The sequence below is a fragment of the Pseudopipra pipra genome, chromosome Z (genome assembly GCF_036250125.1).
Source record: "Pseudopipra pipra isolate bDixPip1 chromosome Z, bDixPip1.hap1, whole genome shotgun sequence".
NCBI lineage: Eukaryota > Metazoa > Chordata > Aves > Passeriformes > Pipridae > Pseudopipra > Pseudopipra pipra.
Window position 1 is genome coordinate 7,723,814 of NC_087581.1, and position 22,889 is coordinate 7,746,702.

At 47.6% G+C, this 22,889-nt stretch overlaps 1 protein-coding gene and 1 long non-coding RNA gene across 5 annotated transcripts; one reads left to right on the forward strand and one right to left on the reverse strand.

The window, feature by feature from the left end:
• Window positions 1-240: 240 nt before the first annotated feature.
• Window positions 241-14,166, reverse strand: LOC135407761 (aquaporin-7-like). 4 transcript variants are annotated; one of them, XM_064643119.1, is made up of 7 exons: window positions 13,967-14,166; window positions 9,810-9,932; window positions 6,218-6,344; window positions 3,693-3,830; window positions 2,882-3,000; window positions 1,390-1,607; window positions 241-501 (listed from the first exon to the last, which is right to left on the reverse strand). In XM_064643119.1, exons 1-7 carry the CDS (start codon window positions 13,982-13,984, stop codon window positions 342-344), a joined length of 903 nt encoding a protein of 300 aa, XP_064499189.1. In that variant the 5' UTR covers window positions 13,985-14,166; the 3' UTR covers window positions 241-341. The 4 variants fall into 4 exon arrangements, with proteins under 4 accessions (XP_064499189.1, XP_064499188.1, XP_064499187.1 ...); XM_064643118.1 differs by having other exon boundaries at window positions 9,810-9,935; window positions 13,967-14,165; XM_064643117.1 differs by lacking the exon at window positions 13,967-14,166 and adding an exon at window positions 12,847-12,897 and having other exon boundaries at window positions 9,810-9,935.
• A 108-nt stretch (window positions 14,167-14,274) lies between these two features.
• LOC135407765 (uncharacterized) lies at window positions 14,275-15,747 on the forward strand. Its single transcript, XR_010427017.1, has 2 exons — window positions 14,275-15,397; window positions 15,591-15,747. It is a non-coding gene; the product is annotated as an uncharacterized LOC135407765 (long non-coding RNA).
• Window positions 15,748-22,889: the final 7,142 nt, after the last annotated feature.

Consider the following 22,889-nt stretch of genomic DNA (forward strand, 5'->3'; position numbering starts at 1 on the left):
AGTTCTATGTTAATAAACTTAATCACATTTTTTCTGCCATTGTTGACTCCTGTATTTTGATCTATATGAATATACAGGTATCTGGAGTCTTGCAGCTCTACTTTGCTTTTCTTCAGAATGTGATGATTGCATTTGGGTTTGGGTTTTTTTGGTAGATTTTTAAACAGGGAGATTGAATAATTTCTTCAGGTCAGTCAGGTCTAACCCTACCCAGGTCTGCCCAATATCTCAGAGACCAAGTTTGTCTGGTTAAGCAGAGTGGGTTTACTGAAGACTAGTCCCTCATCTGCATGTTGGACAAACAGCGTGTTCCTCCTGTGTGTCATTGAAGCACGTGGTTGTCACAGCTTGGAAGTCTCCACACCTCTCTGTTCTTTCTTATTTTCAATTTCCTCATCAGCTTGGTTGTGAAAGTCAATGAAGAGTTTGTACATTAAAATACCAGCAAGACTTCCCAGAACTGGAGCTGTGACTGGTACCCACCACCAGTTACGTCCTGCCCTAAAAAGAAACACAGAAAAGGCAGCTGGTGAGCCAGGCTAGAACATCTTACCCTGCCACGTCATTGTGCAGCAGGAGTGATCTGAGTCTGCTGGGGCAGGGGTGAGCTGTGTGAGCAGAGGTGCCTGTCCCACTTTATGTACTGGGCTCTACAACTGGCTTAGACAAATTCTCTCTCCACCACCTGATTGCTGGAGGGAAGGTCATTTTCCCCATCAGCATGAAAACGTGGCTCCACACTGTCTGCAGGTTTCTTGTTATCCAAAAGAAATAGTCTACGTGATCTTGATGAGTGTGACTCTCAGACACAGGCACCAACATTTTCCCTCCCCTTTTCCAATAACATCTGCACCTCCTCTACCAACCTCTCAAATACATTTTCAGGGAATTGAAGGAAAATGGGCATCTGGGACAGGAGACTGCAGTAATGACCAAACCATAGGAAAAGCCATAGCATGGCACCATCTTTCTAGAAAGAGGAAGGTAGGATTTCATCTTCAGATTCAGACATCTAAATGTAGGAGAGCTATTCAGCAATCCAGCTGTAAGTATGTGCTTTCAGGTGAGCTGAATGCATTCTGGTTCTCTGGTCACTGCAATAACCAGCTAGATCTCCAGTGAACAGGTCACCAGTTTGGTGCCCAAACTGAGGTATCAGAGTGTCAAGGCGAATCCCATGCAGGAGAATTAGTGTACCCCAAATTTGGTGTACAGAGTAGAGTGCCCAGGGCTCCTCTAGGCACAACCCTTGCTCTCTGAGAATGGGGAACACACTCTGCAGTGACACCATCACTTGGCCCAAAGAAAAAGGCCTCGGGACTGTTTTGTTGTGGGCTTATTTCCTCTCCTTGCAAGCTGGGCAGTGTAAAAGCAGAACAGGTTACTCACGTGAAGACTTCTGTTCCCCAGCCAGCAATTGCTGTGAAGACCCTGGGGGGCAGGTCCCGGGAAGGGTTTATGGCATAGCCTGTGTTCATCCCCATTCCCAGGCCGATGCCCAGGACCAGGATACCGGTGATCAGGGGCTGAGTGCCTTTCAGGGCTGCATTGTTTTTCTCATCGTGAATGACCTGAACACCCAGGACCAGCATAATTGTCGCTGTGAACTGCAGGAGCAGAAGAGGGAGAACAGGTCACACGACAGAATGGAAAAGGTGGAAGGATTCTGCTCAGCAGAGGGGAAGAGGCTTCCCAGAATCAAAGAGGAGGTAAGATTCACGGTCTGATCAAGGCAGGGAGGACCCAAATGTTACTCTTGCCTCACAGGTGGACCAAAGAAAATTCTAGACTCATTTCTCAACAAAAAATGTGTTCACCTCTGCCAAAAGTGCTCTAAGACTGACACAAACTTCTCAGCAACAAATTCTCCCCCTCCACCTCTTAAGTCAGGGAAATGGGTTATTTCAAGTACATTTTGTCTAACAGAAGCTGAGCCATAGCAAACAGCTAACAAGACAAATCTGACCCTCTCTAGAGGGAGTGATGTTTTTACTATGACCTGTTGCTTTAGCCCTTCCTGGAACTAAATGTGGATACCAGATTCTCATCTGAGAAGCTGAATGTCCCATCAGTGACAGTACATAGCTGGCATTTGTAGATCTGTGGTGCCGAGGACATCAAGAACCACAGTTTGTATAGAGGTGATGACTCCTGTTTCTTTCTGCTTCAGCAAATGCAGCTGGAGAGCCTTGGTCTGCTTGCAGAGATGCCAACAAAAGCAGAAACTCTGCAGCTCTTAGCAATGTACTGTCACTGTCATTTGCTTTCTTGTGCAGCAAGGACACGGCCTGATGCACAGGAGGCTGAGTGATCAGCTCCCCACCTGTAGGCTCTTCCCACTCTCACCACCTTCCTCATCATGCCAAGTCAGGAGTTTTGTCAGCTCAGAAAAAAAATCATTGGCTTCCTAAGATATTCACTGAAGTGAATCTTCCCTCTCCAGTATCTCAGTGCTTCACACATCCCTTTCCTATTTCTGGGCATCTGGGCATTGTGCTGTGTGCTGGGAATCAACTGTACACAGCCTCAATTAGACTATTCAAATTGTAGAGTTTCAGTCCAGGCTGCACTCATGTGAAGACAGTCCCAGGCTCTCTTCACTGGGCAGGAGCAGCCAGCACAGCTGCCTAGGGTCATGGAGTGGGTGTAGAATCCAGAAAGGGCAAGAACAGTTCAGGGAACTGCCAAGAACCCAAAAGAGATGTTTGCTGATACAGGTCAGCTTCTCATTTCCCATTGCTTGTGCTGCACGAAGGGAAAGTGACTGAAGGGCACTTGGACCAAGCTGCAGAGAATCCTGCAGGCATTACCCTGAGGGTACCCTGTAGCAGACCTGTTACCTCCCACCTTCTCTTAGCACACCACAGCCATTCCTACTGACCTCTGTAAAGAAGGCCCCCAGCAAGGATACATTGGGAGAGGGGTAAGTGGCGAAGATCCCTGCAGTGGCAATCGGTCCTGTCACTGTGAAGTTCCCTTTGGTGTAGTCGTACAGAGCATCTAGGAGAAGTGGGAGTTATGGAACTTAGCACAGAGTTCATCCCACAAGTCACATCCACATGTCCACCCATTGCAGCCAGCACAGACACCAAGGAGAAGAGAGGCAATGGAAGATATGATAGAGGTGACACACTCCTCGCAGGGCATGATCTCACTGATACCTGTTGCCCACAGACTTTGGTCTGCAATTTCTTCCTTATGCCCCCTATTCCTGCTCCAGCAGCCTGCATGCACTGGAGGCCTCCAACCCTGAGACTGAGACATGCTGGAAACAACAGCTGGCAGGTCGTCTGCTTACAATTCAAAACCCCCAGTGTCTGTGATCCTGTTTTTCACAGACCAGCAGAGTCCCCCAGAGCTCCAGCTGTACCTAATACACAGTAGTTAATGTAACTCAAGCCCCTGCAGACCTGGAAACAAAATGCTGACAAAATGCAGCTGCTACACTTCAATTGAGGACGGGTTTTGAAAGTGGGAATGCCCTGAGCAAAAGGAGCTATGTCATCCAGGAACTGCATATCCTTCCCAGAGGTATCTGGGACCTGCTCTGACCGTGAGCTATGAAGTATGTCTCACAGGCCTTGCCCTCCTCAGAAATTATGCTGTGGACTCCAAAAGGACATATTTTTGATAATGTGAGTTGAATGAAGTGATGCCTACAGCAACCTCTGTGATAAAAGACACAACAGTACCATAGTAGAGGCCAAAGACGGTGGCTGCTGCCATAAAGGAGCCCAGGAACTGGCCGGTCATATAAGCTATGAGCTTTTTCCAGTTGAGGTTTCCTAAAAGGTATTCCATAATGGTGATGGCAGCATTCAGATGACCTCCTGTAAAATCACAGAAAAAGAAAGTGGCCTCAGCCCTGATGTAGCTGATTTAGAGCATGTGACTGGGCACATGCCCCATTCCTGGGAACATTCAAGGCCAGGTTGGATAGGGCTTGGAGCAATCTGCTCTGGTTGAAGATGTCCCTGCTCACTGCTGGGCGGTTGGACAACACAACCTTTAAAGGTCTCTTCCAACCTAAACCCTTCCATGGTTCTATTCCCCATGCCACACAGTGGTTACCCAGACCTTGTTCCAGAACACCAAGACTCTCTCAGAGCAGGGTCTTACTCCTGCACAGACACAAAACTGAGCCATTCTCCCTGCTCAGCTGAATCATACAGGTCAAAGAGCTACTAGCTTTAGTCTTCTAAAACTTCTGTAGACCACAGGCTGCCTCCAGAGAGAGGATCATCTTGCCAGTCAGAGATACCTTTCTCGGCATGGCATGAGTTTCTCTGTGAGTTTCTCAGTGGGCTGCTCTTTATTGAGCTTAAATAGAGCCCAGACTTAGCCACTTTTTAAACAGCTACAGGTAGATGAGGCAAATCTTAGCCCAAACAATCACAGGGCCTTCTGGAAACATCAAATAGACAAGAAGGGCCTCATCCAGGCAAAGCTGAGTACCCCAGCTGATGGGAGCTGTGGGCCCTTAGCGTACCTGGCAGTCAAGGCATGAAGGGAAACTGCAGAATCAGCCACTGATGACCCATAGCTTTGTGACTGCATAGCAAATCCTACACAGGGCTGTCAGCAGGGACTCAGGTGAGCTCTTGGACATCACTGCATTGAGAAGGGGTTGCCAGGATGTTCAACCATGCCCAGACCATGGTTGCTCCCACTAGTTTGAAGCAGACCCTGTCTTCCCTTGCAGAGTTTGTAATCTTGGACTGCATTTCCTGATATCTTTTAGTATGTGGCTTTCATACAGTGCAAGACCATTATTCCCTGTTTTGATGGGACACTTTCTGTGGAGGAGCTTGGTATCACAATGGTACTTTTGGAGAAGTTCTACATGAATCCAGGTTTGGTGCCCTTGGTGTGTTCTCCAGGCCCTATGTCCCCCTATTTCTAAAGGAAATATTTGTTTTTCCTGCCCAGTAGGTATAAACTTTAGGGGTCAATAAATGTTCCAACCTTCATGGCCATCTCCTACTCCAGACTCTAGAAGGGGTAAGATGCAGACACCCATTGTCTCGTCAAAGTGTAGGACAGAGAGAAGTAAATGTGCATGTATCACCTTGCTACAGTCCAATAATCACAAATGGAATGGGAGTAGATCCCTATTTGTTTGATCCTTTGCTCCTTTGTGGGTATGACCAGCCATTTCAGAGCATCTTGTGACACATTGAAGCCAAATTACTATGACAGGAAGCCCTGAAGTTTGCTCCATAACCACACTGTTGCTGGCTGAGCTGAGATCCCTTCCCTTTGCCCTCTGCCCTCAGCAGAGCACCTCCTTCTCAAAAGTCACTTAGGACTGCTGGGACCTACTTTCCTCAGCCCACTTTTCCCACGATTTTTCCACCAGCTCCAAAAGTCAAGGAAACCAAGCGCTGACTGCTCTCATGGAAAAATTTTCCAAGCCAACCCCAAGCTTGGACCTCTCTCTCTGCTCCAACAGTTCAAGAGCAAAGAGGTGCTTTAATTTTTTGCCCATTAGAGCCATTAATCTCATCTCTCGGTGCAAGTGAATGCAGAAATAGCACAAGGCAAAGGTAATGCTCTGCCATGTGAGGGATGGCACCCCATGGCCCTGAACCACCACCTCGTGCGGGTTATGTGCACATGGATGTGGATGGTAAGGAGAAAATTTGCATACCATTCCTTGTTGTGACATCAGCAGTAAGCTCTCCTTTGCAATCAATTATTTACTTCCCCGTGGGTCATATCAGCAGCATGTTTTGGGACCTCCCTGTCTCCTTAGGCCATGATGGCATATCCCAACTGCCTGATGGGAGAACTGCTGAAACCTGGCTCTGCAGCAGGAGGGGAAGGTAGAACCTCTGCCTCCCTCCCTGTGCCACTTGCCCCATCACAGCTCAGAGCACAAGTTTGGGGACAGCGTGCTGTAGATGTGCTGTGCCTGCCTTGTCCCCCCCCCGACAATGCCACGCCACCGCAATGCCTTGGCTTGACCTCTGACCTGCCCCTCCTCCCAGATTTGGCTGTGTTCTCCAGGTCACAAAGCTGACCCTGGTCATGGTCACCAACCAGACCTGCTCTACTCTTCTTGCTTGGGTACCCTAGGACTGCCGTTTTTGGGGTGAGGGCACTGCTCCACCTTGCCATGCTGTCATCAGCCCCTCCACAGCCCACTGGTGCTGTTCCCAATGCATGTGGCCTTTAGGGGACATGGATATGTCCCATGCTTAAGTGTCCTGCTCACCAGATACTCCTCCAGATGCATGGATTCCCAGAGTAACACCAATGCCAAATGCCATATTGATGCTCAGATACTGACCAGTGTTTCCTTTTCCTAATACCACTTGTGCCACAGAGGACAAGCCAAAAACCTGTGTAAAAAGAAAGAGAGAAAGGAGTGTTAAAAGTATGGTTGTTGCTGTGGTAGACTGAGCTTCTTTGCTACTTTTTCTGCAATACTAGTAAACTCCCAAAGACTGGAAGTCTCTAAGGTGCCTATGGTCAGAAGACAAAGAACAAGCCTCCCCTGCAAAAATTGAAGTGATGCCTGGGATATTTCTCATTGGTGCCCATCAGACCAAACCAGGCACTCTCATTATGATTGAGTGTGGAGAGACAAACCCCAGACACCCACACCAAGAGCTGGGGCTCAATGAGGATCATTCACACAGCCACAGCAGAGATGTCTGGGCCTGAAACCAGGGACATGAGGCAGGGGAGCATCACCATGGACCACTCAAAGGCAACGTCCAAGATGGATGGAAGGAAGGTGAGCAGATTCCTATGGTCTTTCTTTTCCTGGTGCGTAATTTATTGACTAAAAATGTAGTTTGGGCAACATACAGCTATTTGCCAAACTCGACTCTAATTTTGGTAACTTCCAGCAAAAGACAAGAAAGGAAATTCTTGTTTGACTTTTCCATTCAACACATAAGACTTTCAGTTTGAAAACAGTCAAAGTTTCAATATTTTTTAAATGACTAAAGGAGAAACAGTGAAAAAATTAAAAGTATACACTCTCCAGCAGAAAAAGACATATTCAAGAAATTTGTCGGTCCTGAAAATGAGTTCTATGTCACTTTTTTAATATGGCAAGAGGTTGGAAAAATCAGTTCTTTGAACGGTCTTACACTGAAATCTGGAGAAGGACGAAGCTTCTTGTGAGGTTTCGGCCTCGCAAACGACTTAGGATTTGGGAGGTATATCCTGTTCTGAGGACTGTACTGATGTTTAAGCAGGATGACATGTCTTTCAAAAACAAGAAAGTCAATATGTTCTCCAGCATCTAAACCTCTGCTCTGGCCCGTACTGTTTTAACTGTGATCTTTTCTGGCTACTCTGCCTGGATCCAATTTTTATCTCATGTGTCTGCTTCCCCTCGATGCTTTCACACATCACTCAAATCCCCTGTTCCCCAGGGATGCTGTTTTATCTCTCTCATATACACAGACCACACTCTGTGCTCTGCACAGAGCTGCAGCCTGCACAATGTAAGCTCTTCTCAGATTGCCTTAGCAAAAGCCCCCAAAAGCAGTTTATGATGTCCCCCAGCATCTGCAAAGCGTCTGCATATTCATCTCTGAATTTTCCAAAGCCAGATCCAAGAGAAGGCAAATGCATAAGGCACAAGTTTTGCAGCAGAGCACACAGGTGCAGAGAGAAGGGTACAAGGCAAGAGTTATAACTGTGCATGAACAGCACTATCCTGAAAAAAAACGTAAGACAGGCCACAGAACATCCTGGAGATGCATCCAGCACATTTCCGTTTGCACTGAGGGCCAAGGTGCTGCTGAAGAGTTGGGTGCTGGATGGTGCTTGTCATCAGCCCTTGGTGGGAGTCCACGTGCACTGCCCTTCTTTTATTCTATTCCCTCACATGCATCAGTGAGAGAAGAGCCAATGTGAGCTGCAGGCCACAAAATCTGCCTTGGACTGTCAGAGTACAGAGAAAAGTCTCTACCTCATGCTGCTTCCCAGAGACAGCCATGGCAGGACGACCCTGAATTGTTCTTTGTCACCTGGGAACTTCAATCACCCAATAATGAAGGGAATGGCAAGCAATTTGCTTTTGGAAAATGGTTTGCTAAGCTGTTTCTGAGGCTTCACAGATGCCTGTACTCTGACTTACTATGGGTACAAAACCACCTAGGAGTGAACTTCAAGGAGGTGAATGTGCAATATGATGTGATAAAAAGCAACCACCCTTTGCACGGGTAGTTGTTGCCCCTGAAAATGAGCACCTTCGTTTGTACAGTCAACTCTGTCGAAAGGTCCCTATGCTTACACAAATCTTATCTTCCTCCTGTGCAAATCTCCAAGTGCACGTTGTTGGGGTTATGCTCAGCCTTTGCATGCCAGTCTCTGTCCAGTCCAAAGCATCTCAGCCCAGGCTAAGTCCAGGTGTAGTAAGTTGGCACAGACACTGGACTTTTTCAGAGGGAGGATCTCATTATACTGTGTTGGTCCAAAACTCACAGTCTCTGATCCCTCTGGGTACTTCACCCCCACCAGAGATCAGTTCTGACTGTAAAGCCTTCCTTGCTCTCTCCCCAAACATTCGGAAGCAGCCCAGGAGCTCAAGCCCACTTAGCTTTTTCTTTGTGAAACAGATCCCTCAGGTAAGGGGACAGTTTATGTATGATTTGCATAAGCACTATTCAATTGGCAGCAAGAAAACCAAAAGTGAAATCCTGGCATGCTTCACACCCAGTAATTACGTTTCCTAATGGTGGGCTGTGGCTCAGGAGAATTTCTCCGGAAGGTTCATTACCCTGGCAACACCTAGAGAGGAAGCTGGATGAACACTGTTTTCATTTCACAGCAGCTGTCTATGACAGGGCAGTCAGGGTCTGCCCCCCAGACCTGTTCAGGACCCACCAACCACACCATTGCCTCTGTCATGGCAGGAAGAAAAGCCTCAATTCACTGTATGGGATCTTTCAGGGTGTTTGGCACGAGTGTTGTGTTACTCTGTCTGACTAGACACTGCTCTTTGATTTCATTCCCAAACTCTTCCTCAGTTTTCTCCTAGAAGAGAACTGAAACAATGACATGTCCAGAGAAGGGCAGTGGAGCTGAGGAAGAGTCTGGAGCACAAGTCTGATGAGGGATGGCTGAGGGAGGTGGGGGTGTTCAGCTGGGAGAAAAGGAGGCTCCAGGGTGACCTTATTACTCTTTACAACTACCTGAAAGGGCGGTGTAGCCAGGTGGGGGTCAATCTCTTTCTCCCAGATAATAAGTGACAGAAGAGGAAACAGCCTCAAATTGTACCAGGGGAGATTTAGATTGGATATTAGGAAAAATTTCTTCACCAGCTGGGTTGCTAAACATTGTAACAGGCTGGCCAGGGAAGGGGTGGAGGTATAGATATTAAATACGTATTATAATATATCAGTATTATATATGGATATTATAATATATATAATACCCTGGAGATATTTAAAAGACGTGTAGATGTGGAGCTTAGGGACATGGTTTGGTGGTGGGATTGGCAGTGCTGGGTTAATGGTTGAACTCTTAAAGGTCTTTCCCAACCTAAATGGTTCTGTGATATTATCATTCTATCCCACCTGCTTCACTGTCTCCCAGCACCCACCTCCCACTCCCTGCATTACTTTTTAGCTCCAGAAGGTTTTTGGCAGACAGTCTTCCTGATGGGAAACTGCCACCCCACCACAGCAGAGGGGTGAGCAATAACAACCAGCCACCGAGCAACCCCAAGGATGTGGTAGGAAACCACTGACCTTACAAATTGCTGTTTTAAATGGTTGCACACACACACACACACACACACACACACACACACACAGGCATGTCTCGACCCATCTCCTCCTTACCATGAGGATGAACGTTCCCAGTGTTTCTGCCAGCAGCTCCCTCACGGTGCTGCATTGAATTGTGAGCGCCTTCTTGATCTTCTCAGCCATTGTCCTCTCCGACCTCGGAATGTAGACACGGTGCTGCTATTGTGAAAACACACTTCATTACACTGAGCCAAGTTACCCTTTGAAACTTGGCACCCTCTCTTCAGCCCCAGACACCTTCATTCATTTGGTTAACGATGAACAAGCCAATAAAGCAGCAACCAGCTTCAAAGTCTGTCCCCACACAAACACACATGCCATCCTTTAAAAGCTATATCATACAAACGCAATATTTCTATTACTGGAGCATTACAGACCCTGTGTGTCTGCCCAGGAGCAGCCTATCCTCAGAACAGTGGAGCTGTAAGTAGCTTTGTTGTGCTCTTAAGACTGTCTTTCTCAGTAAACTTTTCTGCTGGAACTGAACAAGATTTTTGGCTCTGCTCTGCATTGTAACCCACTCACTGGTGGTTTGGTGTCATTTTTTTTAAACAGATGGGATTAGGACCATTTGCCTGTGCAGGACTATTTGGATGCCCATTCTGCAGCGAGGGTGCTCTGCCTGGAGCCAGTGTGCACTGCTGTCCTCAGCTGGGAAGAGCACAGTGCGTTGCTTCAGGCTGAATATTTGCTCTTGTTGAATCCACCTGTGTCTGCAGCTGCCATCACACTAGTGGAGAGCCATGCCACCAGCCACCTTGTCTGTCCTCTCATGTGGGGCAAGGAGAAACCCAGCTCAGAAATGGTCTCCAAAGACCTTCAATCTCATCTAGCTGTCAGAGCAGAATCATTGCTGTCCTGATTCCTCCTCCATCTACTGATTCCCTCTGCTCATCTCCCTCCTCACCAAGTGCTCTTACCTCTCCACGGTGAAAACGTTTTAATACCTTTGCTTAATCATGGAAAAACTTACATCCACTGAACACTCAAGACCTTTCCATGTGAGTCTTTTCTGGTTCTTTGCTGGTTTTCTTTGCCTTCCTCTCAGCCTGCTGCAGCTTCTCAGCGTGGCTCTGCAGAGGACAGCTCTGCAGAGGTTACCAGCAGCTGCCCCATTGGGGACATGGTGCTCTGCTCATGCTGCCCATGGTGTTGTTTCCCTCTGCTCTACTGCATGGGCAAAAGTTCATGAGCTTTCTTTCACCCACAGGACCCTCAGCAGCTGTATGGAAGAACGTGTGAAGCTGATTCTCCTCTGCTCCATAGATGGTTGTCTACCTTCTGGCAGGGAGAGTTTTATGCAATGGGGTAATCCCTCCTCCAGGAGCAGATTAGCTATTGACCCCAGTGAATGTCTGGATAAATATGCAGTAAATTACTAGTCTGTCTCTGACACTAAGGATAATCTAATTATGACAGATGGTGATCATGTTGCTTGCAAGGGTGTTCGTACTGCATATTTCTAGGTGGGAAGGTTTTCTCCTAAGAGTCTGTGAGCTATGCTGTGGCACAGAACAAGCACCAGATAAATCTTTCTAGGTCACTTCATTCTCTGCCATGCAACTGTTTATTGGTGGAGCACAAACGTGGGCCCTAGAGCACCAGATTGGAGTAGTGACAAGAGTGTCAAGTTTGTTTTGCACATGGTGGTTTCCAGCTGACTTGTCCCCTGAGATGTGCATGTATTGGAGATCTCATAGCCTTTCTTGGATGGGCAAGGTGCAAGTGGGTCAGTATCACCCACAACTGGACCTACAACTTTGTTTTTCACTCCTAGATCTCAGGGAGCCTTCCAAGTGGATTCTTTCCCTGTGGACTAGGAATCTACTGTGTCGCTGATAGGCTTTGTCTCCTGCATTCAGGCTTTAACTACAGGCATCTCCATATTCTGATTTGGGCTGAAAAATGGACAGGTATTTCCTGGGAACACCATGGGTTCCCATGGACTTGCAGTCTTCTCAGGGAAAAAGGCAATCTTAGTTCGCAATAAAAATCTTTGGTTTGGTGATAATATTTGCAGCGTCATTCCCAACATGACCACTGAATTCCCTAAAATTTCAGCATGCTTCTAGGATGGCATCATGAATCACTAGATATGTCTCTTGCCACTGCTTGTCCTTTTGTTCAAGTCATTCCACAAGATGGCACTGAGACATTAATTTCTCCCTTAAAAGTGTTCAGAAGGGTTCCTCTGTTGGCTACTGAAAATGTGAGAACTGTTTAATTTTAGGGTTCCTCTAGGTATTTTTAGACATTGAAGTGATAGACATGTTCAAGGAGAGTAACAATAACAAAACCAAGACCTTTCCATAGGTCATGGAAAGTCAGAGCACCTCTGTTCTGACAGCACACAAACCCAAAATGTGTGAGCCTGCACCTGACACCTTCCACTTTACAATTAGCAGAGAAAAACAGGCAGCTCCAATGGGCAGTTCTTCCCCACCTAAAATAAGCATCTGAGGCCAGGCCTATGAGTCACACTAGATACTGGCACTTTCCCTCCAGTGTCTGCACAGGGACATGGAGTGATGGGCTCCAACATGCACACCCACGTTGAGGTACCTACCCCCAGGTGAGCTGGAATGCCCCTCTCCCTGCATCCAGATGTGGTGATCTTGAGCAAGTGCAAACCACGTGAGTCAGACAAGGGCTGAATTGCAAATATCTGCTGGTTGCCCAACTGGTACCTGTTCGTACTTGCTTGGTTTCACTTACCCGCAGGGCTGATGGGGATCTCTGGGGTCACTAAATACATCCCTCCTGACATAGGCAGCCACATCACATCGACCCTTTGGTGACCAGGCCAGTCTCCATTTTAGGGGTAGATGCTTTTCGCCCAACTCCTCCTGTTGGACCCTCTTATCAGAACTAGCTGCCCTGGAGATTAGACACTTTCCTCTAATTTTCAGCCAAAATCTCAAAGCTGTTTGTCCATGTGCCAGCATTGCCCCATCACAGTCATGAGTTAATTTGTTTATTACAGGTGCTATCTCTTAGAGTGTTCCTATAAGGTTTGTTAGAAGAGCATTAGCTGTTTGTGCTTAGCTCCACACTGCCTCCTGATGTTTACCTTGATTTCCTCACAAGTTGAAACTTCACTCAGCATTGGCCTTACAATGATTTTACCACGTTTTCCCCCTGCAGATTAAGCAGTCACCTGCTAAACCAAACCCATTTTCTTCAATAAGGCAGGTGTGCTTTCAGTAGTAGTAATAAAGGTCTCAGTTTGGAGAGGAAGGTTTTGGCACAGTCAACGCCCACTAAGTGTGCTGGTGTTGATACCCATGGTACTGAAGAACAGGAAGAACAACACCCCTGGACCCTGCTAGAGCAGCCCCAGGAAGGATGACAACCCAGGAACTCCAGGGCATTCTTCAAGGAATAACTTCTCTGACTCAGTTTGACAGTGCACATGCTCCTCTGCACCTAGGAGCTCATTTATCTCTTAATTGGGCTAATCAGCAGGTGGAACATTGCCACTCCAGTTGCTGCAGCCCTGCTGGTGGAACTTTTTTCCCCCAGAGGCCTAGAGGAGCATGAGCAGAGAGCACAACAGAGGACAAGAACAGCTTGCTCCTCAATCAAACCAAATGAACATTGCACCAAGATATCTCCAGTGCCCTTTAGGAAGCAAGACCCAGTCAGAGCAAGGCTGAACCAGTAGTACTTCACACAGTCCTTCACAGCCACCAGGTGTTTAAAGCTATACTGCATCCATACATTCCACTTATATAAGCTACACTTGTAAACCCTTCAAGAGATGATGTCAAACCCATAGGGACACCATAGAATCACAGAATCATAGAATTTGGGGAGTTGAAGAGACTTTAATGATCATCCCGTTTCAACCCCCCTGCTATGGGCAGAGACACCTTGCACTAGACCAGGTTGCTCAGTCAGAGAGATCATTACAGCACTGGTATGACCTTAGCTGTCCAGTACAGACCCCAGCTGACATACCCTGGAATACCTGCTCCATATGGTCCCATATTTAATACTCATGGTCATTTTTTACAGATGGCAGGCACCAAGCAAGTTGCAGACACCCCTGATATTTGTCTCCCAGCAGATGGCTTTGCTCTCTGTACTGTTATACTGCTCTTCATTCCCAGGATACCACCCTCCACAGTGTTTCAGCTCGTCCCACACAACATTATCCCTTGCCCTGAAGCTGACCAAAGGTTCATCACCTGCATGTACTCATCCATGATACCAGGCTGGCTCTTATCGTGCTGGGCAGAAGTGGGAGGTGGAGGCACAAACAGAAGGAGGTTCACCAGTGAGATCCTGCTTCAGGCACAGTGCTGCCCTTCCCCAAGCTGCTACAATTTACTTAAACCGAGGTAATCCCCGAGGGGATAGTGTCAGCAGGAGCAGAGTTAGCCAGGGAGAGCAGGGCTCTACACGAAGGGGTTGCCAGGAGTGGTGCTGGCCCCATTGTTGAGCAACAAGAGCGGAACCCTCCTGGCCACCAGGGGACCCACCCACCCCACACTGGGCCACACTCTCCTCCTGCTCTTGTTTGACTTATCAGACAGAATCAAATCATTTTTGTAGGCAGCAAAGCATGATGGTTTTTGAGGCACCCCACCAGCTTTGATCTGTGAGAAGCCCTGAAAAATGTCACTTGTCCACAAATATTTAACAGGGAGTGAAATGGAGGCACAGGGGTAGCTCAGGTCATAGAATCATAGAATGTTAAGCATTGGAAGGGACCTTAAAGATCATCTAGTCCCAATTCCCCCAGCTACAGGCAGAGACACTCCCCACTAGACCAGGTTCCTCAAGGCCTTATCCAACCTGGCCTTGAACACTGCCAGGGTTGGGGCATCCAGAACCTCCCTGGGCAACCTATTACTGTATATTACCACCATCATAGTAAAGTATTTTTTCTAAACTAAATTTCCCCTCTTTCAGTTTGTATCCCTTGTCCTATCACTACAGTTGCTGACAAAAGACTCCCTCACCAGCTTCCCTGTAGGCCCCTTCAGATACTAGAAGGTTTCTATGAGGTTTCCACACAACCTTCTCCAGGTTGAACAGCCCCAACCTTCTCAGCCTTTCTTCGTAGGGCAAATGCTCCACTCCTCTTATCAACTTCTTGGACCTCCTCTGGACTTGCTCCAACAGTTCCATGTCCTTTTTATGTTTAGGGCACCAGAACTGTATGCAGTAAAGGTCCAAGAAGGTACCCATGGGATTTCCAAAAAGGTACCCATGGGATTTCCAACAAGGTCCTGCCAGCTCCTCATTTGCCATCATCCCTCATTTCTGTGAGCATCTTGTTCTCCTGGCCTGTTTAGGGCCATGCTCTCATCATACCCCTGTGTGTGGAAATGTCTATCTTACTGTCCTGGGGCCCCACCATGGGAGTCTTCAGACCCCAACAGAGAGCAGCAAGCCCTGTGGGTGCAAATGCTCTCATTGAGCTTTGAGCCGCCTGCTCAGGCCTGCTTTCAATCCACAGATTGAAAGTGAAAGCTGGGGAGACCACAGGGCTCACAGGACATCATCACCCAGGAGATAAGGGGAGCCAGGCTTTCTCCTAAAGGAGCACAAACACTCACACTCTGAAAGGAGAGATTAAAGGGAAAAGGCTGGAGGAGGAGACACCAGATCAGGTGAGTGAGGTCTTGAAACTGCAGAGCATGGTGGAGCCAGCACACTGATCTGAACATTTCCCTGCCTCTGACTGTACAATAGAGACAGCACAGCATGGCTGTGTCCCACCCTCAGGATGCAAGGAGTTCAGCCTTACAGACAAACCCCTTGTACTTCATCTCACACTGTCTCCTCTGCCTCATCCCTTCCCAGGCACTCCAGTCCAGGATGGTCTGCAGCACCACAAGGGCAAGAGCTTGTGTTGACAGTCACAAAGAGTAAAACCAGAGCAGGGCCTGATGACAGGCTCACAGCAGGCTCACAGCCCTGCCTGCTCCCTCTGCTGCTGAGCAAGCAGAGCAAGGCTGAACCAGTAGTACTTCACACAGTCCTTCACAGCCACCAGGTGTTTAAAGCTATACTGCATCCATACATTCCACTTATATAAGCTACACTTGTAAACCCTTCAAGAGATGATGTCAGACCCATAGGGACACCATAGAATCACAGAATCGTAGAATCTGGGGAGTTGAAGAGACTTTAATGATCATCCCGTTTCAACCCCCCTGCTATGGGCAGGGACACCTCGCACTAGACCAGGTTGCTCAAGGCCCCACCCAACCTGGCCTTGAACAGTTCCAGATATGGGGTATCCACAGCTTCTCTGGACAATCTGTGCCAGTGCCTCACCACCCTCACAGAATTTCTTGTATTATCTAATCTAAACCTGCCCTCCTTCAGTTTAAAGCCATTCCACTTGTCCTATCAGGCCCTGTAGGCCCTTGTAAAAAGTCCATCTGTGATGCAGATGTTTTATGGGGTGAGGAACCAGCTGGTGACACTAATTGTTGCCCATATGTACAATCAGTGAATTACCCACCCCCCAGCTCTCAGCCGCACAGCCGTGTTCTCACATAGCACACCTGCCATGGGGTGTCCAAAAACAGTACAGCTGCTGGCATGACTTGCACCACCAGTGCCTGCCATGGGATTTGCCTCTCCACAGGGGAGGGAAAGGCCGGGATGGAGGCAGCTGGGTTGGTTTTCTCAGCACCAGCCCACCCCAGCTCAGAGGGCCGCTGCTGGTCTGGACGTGAAGGCATCCAAAGGAAACCCCGATAAGCTCCCACTATCGCAGCTCGGAGGAGATGCCACAGATTCCTTGCAGGCGTGCACACAAATCCCCTTGGACACTGCTCAGCATCTCCTGGCGCTCCAGGGAGCCCCACAGGCATTTCAGTGGGGGTGGAGGTTTCCTCTGGCATCAGCCAGACCTCGTCACCCTCATGATCCCCCAGTCATTTTTGGCTCTTGTGCTCTTTAGAGACACAGGAAAGAGGGACCAAATGTGGATCTAGGTGGCTCCATGGTCATTCTCATCCTATCAGTTCCTGTGTGTAAAGCCATTGACCCAGAGAAACTCACAGAAGCTGAAAATTCATCCATTGATGTATCCTGAGCAAGAGTCAGTTTTCCTAGCCCATGTAGTTTTCCAGCACAAGTCCTGCATGGCACAAGTGGCAGCTTCACAAATTGTTCTAAATTAAGCAGAGCACTGACATGCAGTCTATTTCCCTAAGCACAGGGCACCACATATCAGTCATTACTGACAGTGCAGATGTCCCTAACCCATAGCAATTATTAAACATTGTCACTGTCTTTATCGTCTCTATGTTTCTTTTTACACAGACACTCAAATTATCATCCGTATCAGCGGCTTCCTAGTGAAGAAGTAACTGTAGCATTCTGAATTTTGACTTCATATGATCCTCCTTGGGGTCAAATTATCAATTTATAATCTTATAAGAATGGCAGAGGGTCTGTCCCTCACTCCCAGCATGAACCAGTTAGAGCTCTTAGGAAGCACCTCAGGGTGTATTTGCACAGGACGTGATGCAATTGGCCTCTGACCGCAACACAGCCCCTAGGCTCTGCCACAAGACATAAATCACAACAGGTCTGTGAACATATGGAGAGTGATTTTTGCACCTCAGATCTTCATGCACGTTCCAAACTGCAGCATTAGGCACAGCAAGTACCTTGATGGACCTCTCACTTACTCAGCATAGAATCTACTGAGAAATACATGGCTTTGCTGCAATAACTTTGCTCAGAATAAGCTAAAACTGCTTTTCATGCACCACTGTGTGTACTGCATCTCCAGAAGTCCTTGACACAGGATGCTAGGGGTGCTAAAAAGGCATCTACAGAAGGTTAGACAAATTCATGAAGGTAAAAATCCACCAGTGGCTGTTAAACATCGACACACCTCTATTACAAGGGGAACCTGAGCTGTGAATCATTGAGGGTTGTTAAATGATTCTGGGGAAATGAATTTGTTCTGTTCCCACACTCTTCTCACATCACACACTTATGAATCTCCTTCATGGGTCCAACCCACCTCAGTGACCACTGCCTGGCTGCCTGTGCTGTCCAGTGGAATAAGATGTCCACCGCTTTAGTACTTAAGTCACAAGAACAGAAGACTAACAGCCTTTTCTAGCTGCTCTTCTCAAATTGCTCAGTTCTGAGATGGCATGGGAATACTAAAAATATATTCCGGCTCTACTCTTCACCAGCGTGAGTCCTGAGCACCCACTCCTCCTCCCTGCCCAGTTCCCCATTTCCAGGGGTGACCAAGACACCTTTTTCAGAAACAACTTGCAGTGGGCAGAGGAGACATTTGTAACTGCACACAGGCTGAGTGCTGGGAGTGCCATCAGCTTCTGGATCATATTTAGTCAGCTCCCTCCTCATTGCTCTGTGCAGTACAGAGAGTGACCTCTCCCCATCCCAGGACAGCCAAGGACACACGTGTCAGCTTCCCCTTCACCGCTGGTGAGGCCAGTGGTCAGAGGATCAAGTAGGAGTGTCCTTCACACGCACAACGGGTAAAGCCAGCAGAACAGCTCCTCAGCTCACCACAGCACTTACTATAATGCCTACAGCAGAGCAGCAATTCAATGGCATTTTAGATACAGTAAAAGCTTTAGATGAGGGATATCTATTGCACTGTGGTAGAGCCTCCCTTCTCCTTTCCCCCACGAGCTGGAGGAAGCCACATCGTATGTGTCATTTAAAAGCAGACTTGAAGCAAAAGACACTTGAAAACTCACCATGGGGAACGATCGTGCCTTGCTTAGGGCAGTAAATAGCTGACTTTGTCTTGTTCATCTCATGTTTTATTGCCTCTGCTGTTTGTACAGTGCTTCACAGGAGAAAGCAAGCCAACGGAGCAAAGCTGCTCACTGCTCGCCTCCCCTGCACCATCCCATCTTCACTCTGTGCTTTCTCTCCTGCACAGCTCCATGAGACAGCACCTGTGGATACCACATCACTACAATGCAGTCACACAACACTATCAGCAAGGACTTGGGCGAGAAAAACACTGCCAGAGCCATGGGAGCATCGCAAGGCCCCCTGCCAGACTCCCTCCTCTGTGCATGGGGTGAGGTTTGCACCTTCCTCCCTCCTGGTCAGCTTGGGCCCCATGTGGCACCTGTAGTGTAGTAGGGAAAAGGAGTCTCAGAGTGGGGTCTCCTTTCACTGCAAGTGCCATGGGGTTTGTCATGTGCGATCCTGGAAGTCTAGAATGGGGACAAAATCCTCTGAACACACAAGACGTCTTTTAAGCATACCTTGGCAACCACCTTAGAAGCAGCAAAGGGGAAATCTCATGACCAGGAGCGGTGTGGGACACAGCAAATTTTTCGTAGACACAGGGTGGTATGGGGGAACAGAGATGCCTGGCTTTGTAACAATCTGCTTGGGCTGCAGCTGGACTCTCAAAGCATGTGTTTGTTCAGGATCTTTGGAATAAGTTCTCATTAGTCGTTATTTCTGTCATGCAATTGCCCCATGTTTTTTTGGACTCTGACTTTTTTGGAAGCACTGCCAAAATCATCCATCACAAATGCCTTATACCCATAGGCAATATCTTGATGGAAGACATCATGCCCTGATCAGCATCTGCATAGAGCAAGATATGATCCAGCAGTGACATAAACATGTTATGTTCCAGGTTGTCAGCACTGAGGAAAAAACATGTTCATAATTTGCATTTGTTGATTCACACTTGCTAACAGGATAACAAGATTGATCAATACAGAGAAGCTGAGATTAGTAAATCATGATCACCTTTAAGTTCTCAACAGACTGACCCTAATTTGTAAGCCAAGGTCAACATCTTAATTATTCTGTTTACACTTTTATATTAGCTAACTCAATACCTATCTACTTCTTGGAATGAAGGTAGATCCTTTACTGAAAGCAGTCCTGATGCCTGTGGATTTCTTCCTGCCTGCTGACAACCCACAACTGGGAAGAAAACTCCAAATCCTATGGAATAGTCCTACAGTATTAGCTGATGATTCACTCAGATGACCACAAATATGTAAGGAAAACGGTGCTCCCATGCCCAGTGTCCCACCCAGCTAGCTGCCTGTCTGAAAGGAGTGCATCCCTTGTGGGTGCTGTCACCAGGTACTGTAGCACTCAACTTTAATCAGAGGTTTCCCTTTCAAGCACTGTCCTGTCCTGCCGGATCAGTCCTGCTCAGCTTTCAGCACATGATAGGATCGTAAACCAAGGCAAACGTAAGCAAAGGATAGAAACAGTGGATAGAGATCTAGAATAGGCAATTACACATATAACGATGTTATGTTATGCACAAAGGTGCGTGAAATATGTTCAAGAGAAAAAAAAATCTGCATAGATAGGAGAGTTGCTCACAGTCCAGGATATTATCAGATCTGGAAAAATGCCATGTGAATGAGTCACTGGAGCATCAGTCAATGATTGTGTGCAGAAAATGCCACAAAATTGGCTGTTGTATTCCCTCTGCAGTATTCATACAGTTTCATTTCATAGTTTCCATAAATGATTGACTAAAATGTGCCATGGGCCACTCTTGCATTATAGTTATCTGACCCACTACCCTGCTCCAGTCTGATCCCTCCTACCTTTCAGGAAAACGTATTTTAAGGAAATATCTTTTCCAGATTGGAAAGCAAAAAAATACCCTTTGAAAAAATGTTTTGCATATTTCTGCCACAGCTGCTCTCCAACCAACCTGCCAACATGGTTTTGTTGTAGCCTGATGCCAAGGAGAGACACCAAATGTGAATAATCCATCAGGTTTATATATGCTTCATTCCTCCAGGACTTGCTGTGGAGTACCTTGGCTCCCCATCATTTAGCAGCTGAAAAACTCAAAAGCTGCAAATCAAGACTGGAGTCCTGCTGCCAGCAACATGTCCTGGGGCACAGAGGGCTTGTAAATCAGAGGTGATGCCTTCAGCCCCAGCTAGAAGCCAACAGCCAGACTGCAGAGATCCCACAGCACTGGCGTCATCCATTACAGGTGCAACAGCTCAGCTCAGAGGTCTTGGCTGGATCTGTGTTGCAGGACAGGTCCCTACCCTGAGCTCTGCCCTGGGCTGGCCTCAAACAGGCAAGGACCTTCACAGTAGGGCAGCTTTTGGCTTAGCTCCCATTTCAGCCACCCCAAATGGGCAGGGGTAAAATCAGAGGAATCTAGGAGAAGAAAAAGGGGGAAACAAAGGACTGTCTGAGGAAAGACTGTGAAGAAGGGGGGCCCTGTGCCCAGGCTCCCTGTGGTACTGCTTGTGCTAGTTAAGGTGTCTCTACCCCACTCACTGTCTTCACCCCAGCAGATTGTAAAGATAGTTGATGGAGAATCCATATCTGGACAGAAGATTTGTCCTCTATCTCCATATCACTATTTTCAAATCAGCTGTAATAAACTCCCTGGAACAAAGTCTGACTGTCCTGACACACTTATGTAGGTCTAACACAGTCAGGTAGAGCATAGAAACGTGACTGCAATAACCATCTGTGCCAACCTGAACTGCAGCAAGAAAGGTGTATGAAGAGATTTTTGCATCTGTTACAAATGGATGAGCATATATCCCATGAGTTCTGTGTGTTAGCACTCTGGAAGGTACATACCACAGGAAACATGTTTTACTGCTCTGGCTTTGGATGCTGGAGGAAGACCCCGTGTGCCTCACCCTACTGGCATGTTATGTCCCCCCAAAGTGCTGTTGTGTGATTCCATAGACTGATTCCCACCAAGAGTGGTCTCCAGGGTCCGGGTAAGTGCCAGCTCAGCACTCAGTGAGCCCTGCTCAGGTCAGCTTTGGGCAGCTTAGCTGGTTAAAAGTTGGTGCTAATAATGCCAAGGTCACAGATTCAATATCCTATATGGGCCATTCACTTAAAAGCGGGACTCAATGATCCTCAATTCTGGGTCCCTTTCAACCCAGAATATTCAGTGGTTCTGTCATTTGTGAGTGCAAAAATGCTATGTCCATTTCCAGCTCCCAGCCTTGCAGAGAGGGCGAGCAGTGCCATTCACCTTGCTTTAAATTTGCACTAGCTTCTGCTTGTGATTAGGAAAGGCAGATCATGTCATGTGGGATTGTCCAGGAAATTATTCCATGCTAGGGTCCTGCAGCACTCTCTGCCTTGCCACCAAGTCCCCATGCTATAAACCTTGGAGCACTCAGAGACTTGGATGTGCCAGGACCTCCTCTATCTGTCCAGCCCAGTTGAGTGACAAAGAGATGTGACTCACAAGCTGAAGCAGACCCCATGTTGCTCAACTTCAGTCCTGTTTTGTCACAGTGAAAGGCAGGTCCTCTACTTCCTGTTTACCAGCATTTCCCCTAAATGAACATCACAGCTATGCATGTTTTCAGGCCATTTCTGAGTATCATGAGATGTTCCTGAGTTCATCAGATTAATCTGCTGGGGATGGGGTGAAATAATTAATTGGAAGATGGACCAGAAGACTCATGACCCCTGACTTTCACAGATGGGGGTGACCTGAACAGGAGAGATCAGCAGCCTCCTCTGGCTGGACAGGGAGGAACCGCAGTACAGAGGGTACTGGAGAGAGGTTTGGACACCCACTCCTGAATTTGTCCAAATTCAGACAAATTTCTTCATGATCAGGAGAGCAAGTCACTTTGGAGAATTCTTGTTGCCTATTGGACACAGTCTCATGCATTCTCGAGCTGCCTTCAGGAGTTCTCCAGGGGGGCTTGCTGGTTTCATCAGTCCTGGTGTTGACAGACTGTCACCAACTGATACATACTGTCACCACCTGTTGCTGAACAAATCATGGAGAATCAAGGGTTAATTCAAGCAGTGAGGTCAACCCACACTCCTTGTAGAGTCTGAGCCCAGCACCTCCAAATCTGACTTTTGCTCTTCCCAGTTCAGAAAATGCCACTACCATTCACTCCTGGCCCCACACAGAGCAGGCAATAGCGAGGGGAGGAGTTTTCCTTTTCCCACTCTGAGCCATCACTCCTAAAATACCTCAATGCTTGGATGGGCCTGGACAGGTTAGATCACAGTAGGCTCCCTCTGAATGCTGGGCTACTACAAGCTGCCATCGCATTCCCAGAGAGCAGCAAATCACCTCCACTCCCTGTTTTCAAAGGTCTTGGTAGCAGGAGACCAAACTATCATAAAAAGCCTGTG

Coding starts and splice junctions, on each gene's coding strand:
- LOC135407761 (XM_064643117.1), bottom strand. CDS start 12,882: ATGCTGAGTGAAGTTTCAACTTGTGAGGAAATCAAG. Junction 1,608..2,881: donor TGGGGGCCTTCTTTACAGAG/GTCAGTAGGAAT, acceptor CTGCTCCTGCAG/TTCACAGCGACAATTATGCT. Junction 502..1,389: donor TGGGGAACAGAAGTCTTCAC/GTGAGTAACCTG, acceptor GTTTCTTTTTAG/GGCAGGACGTAACTGGTGGT.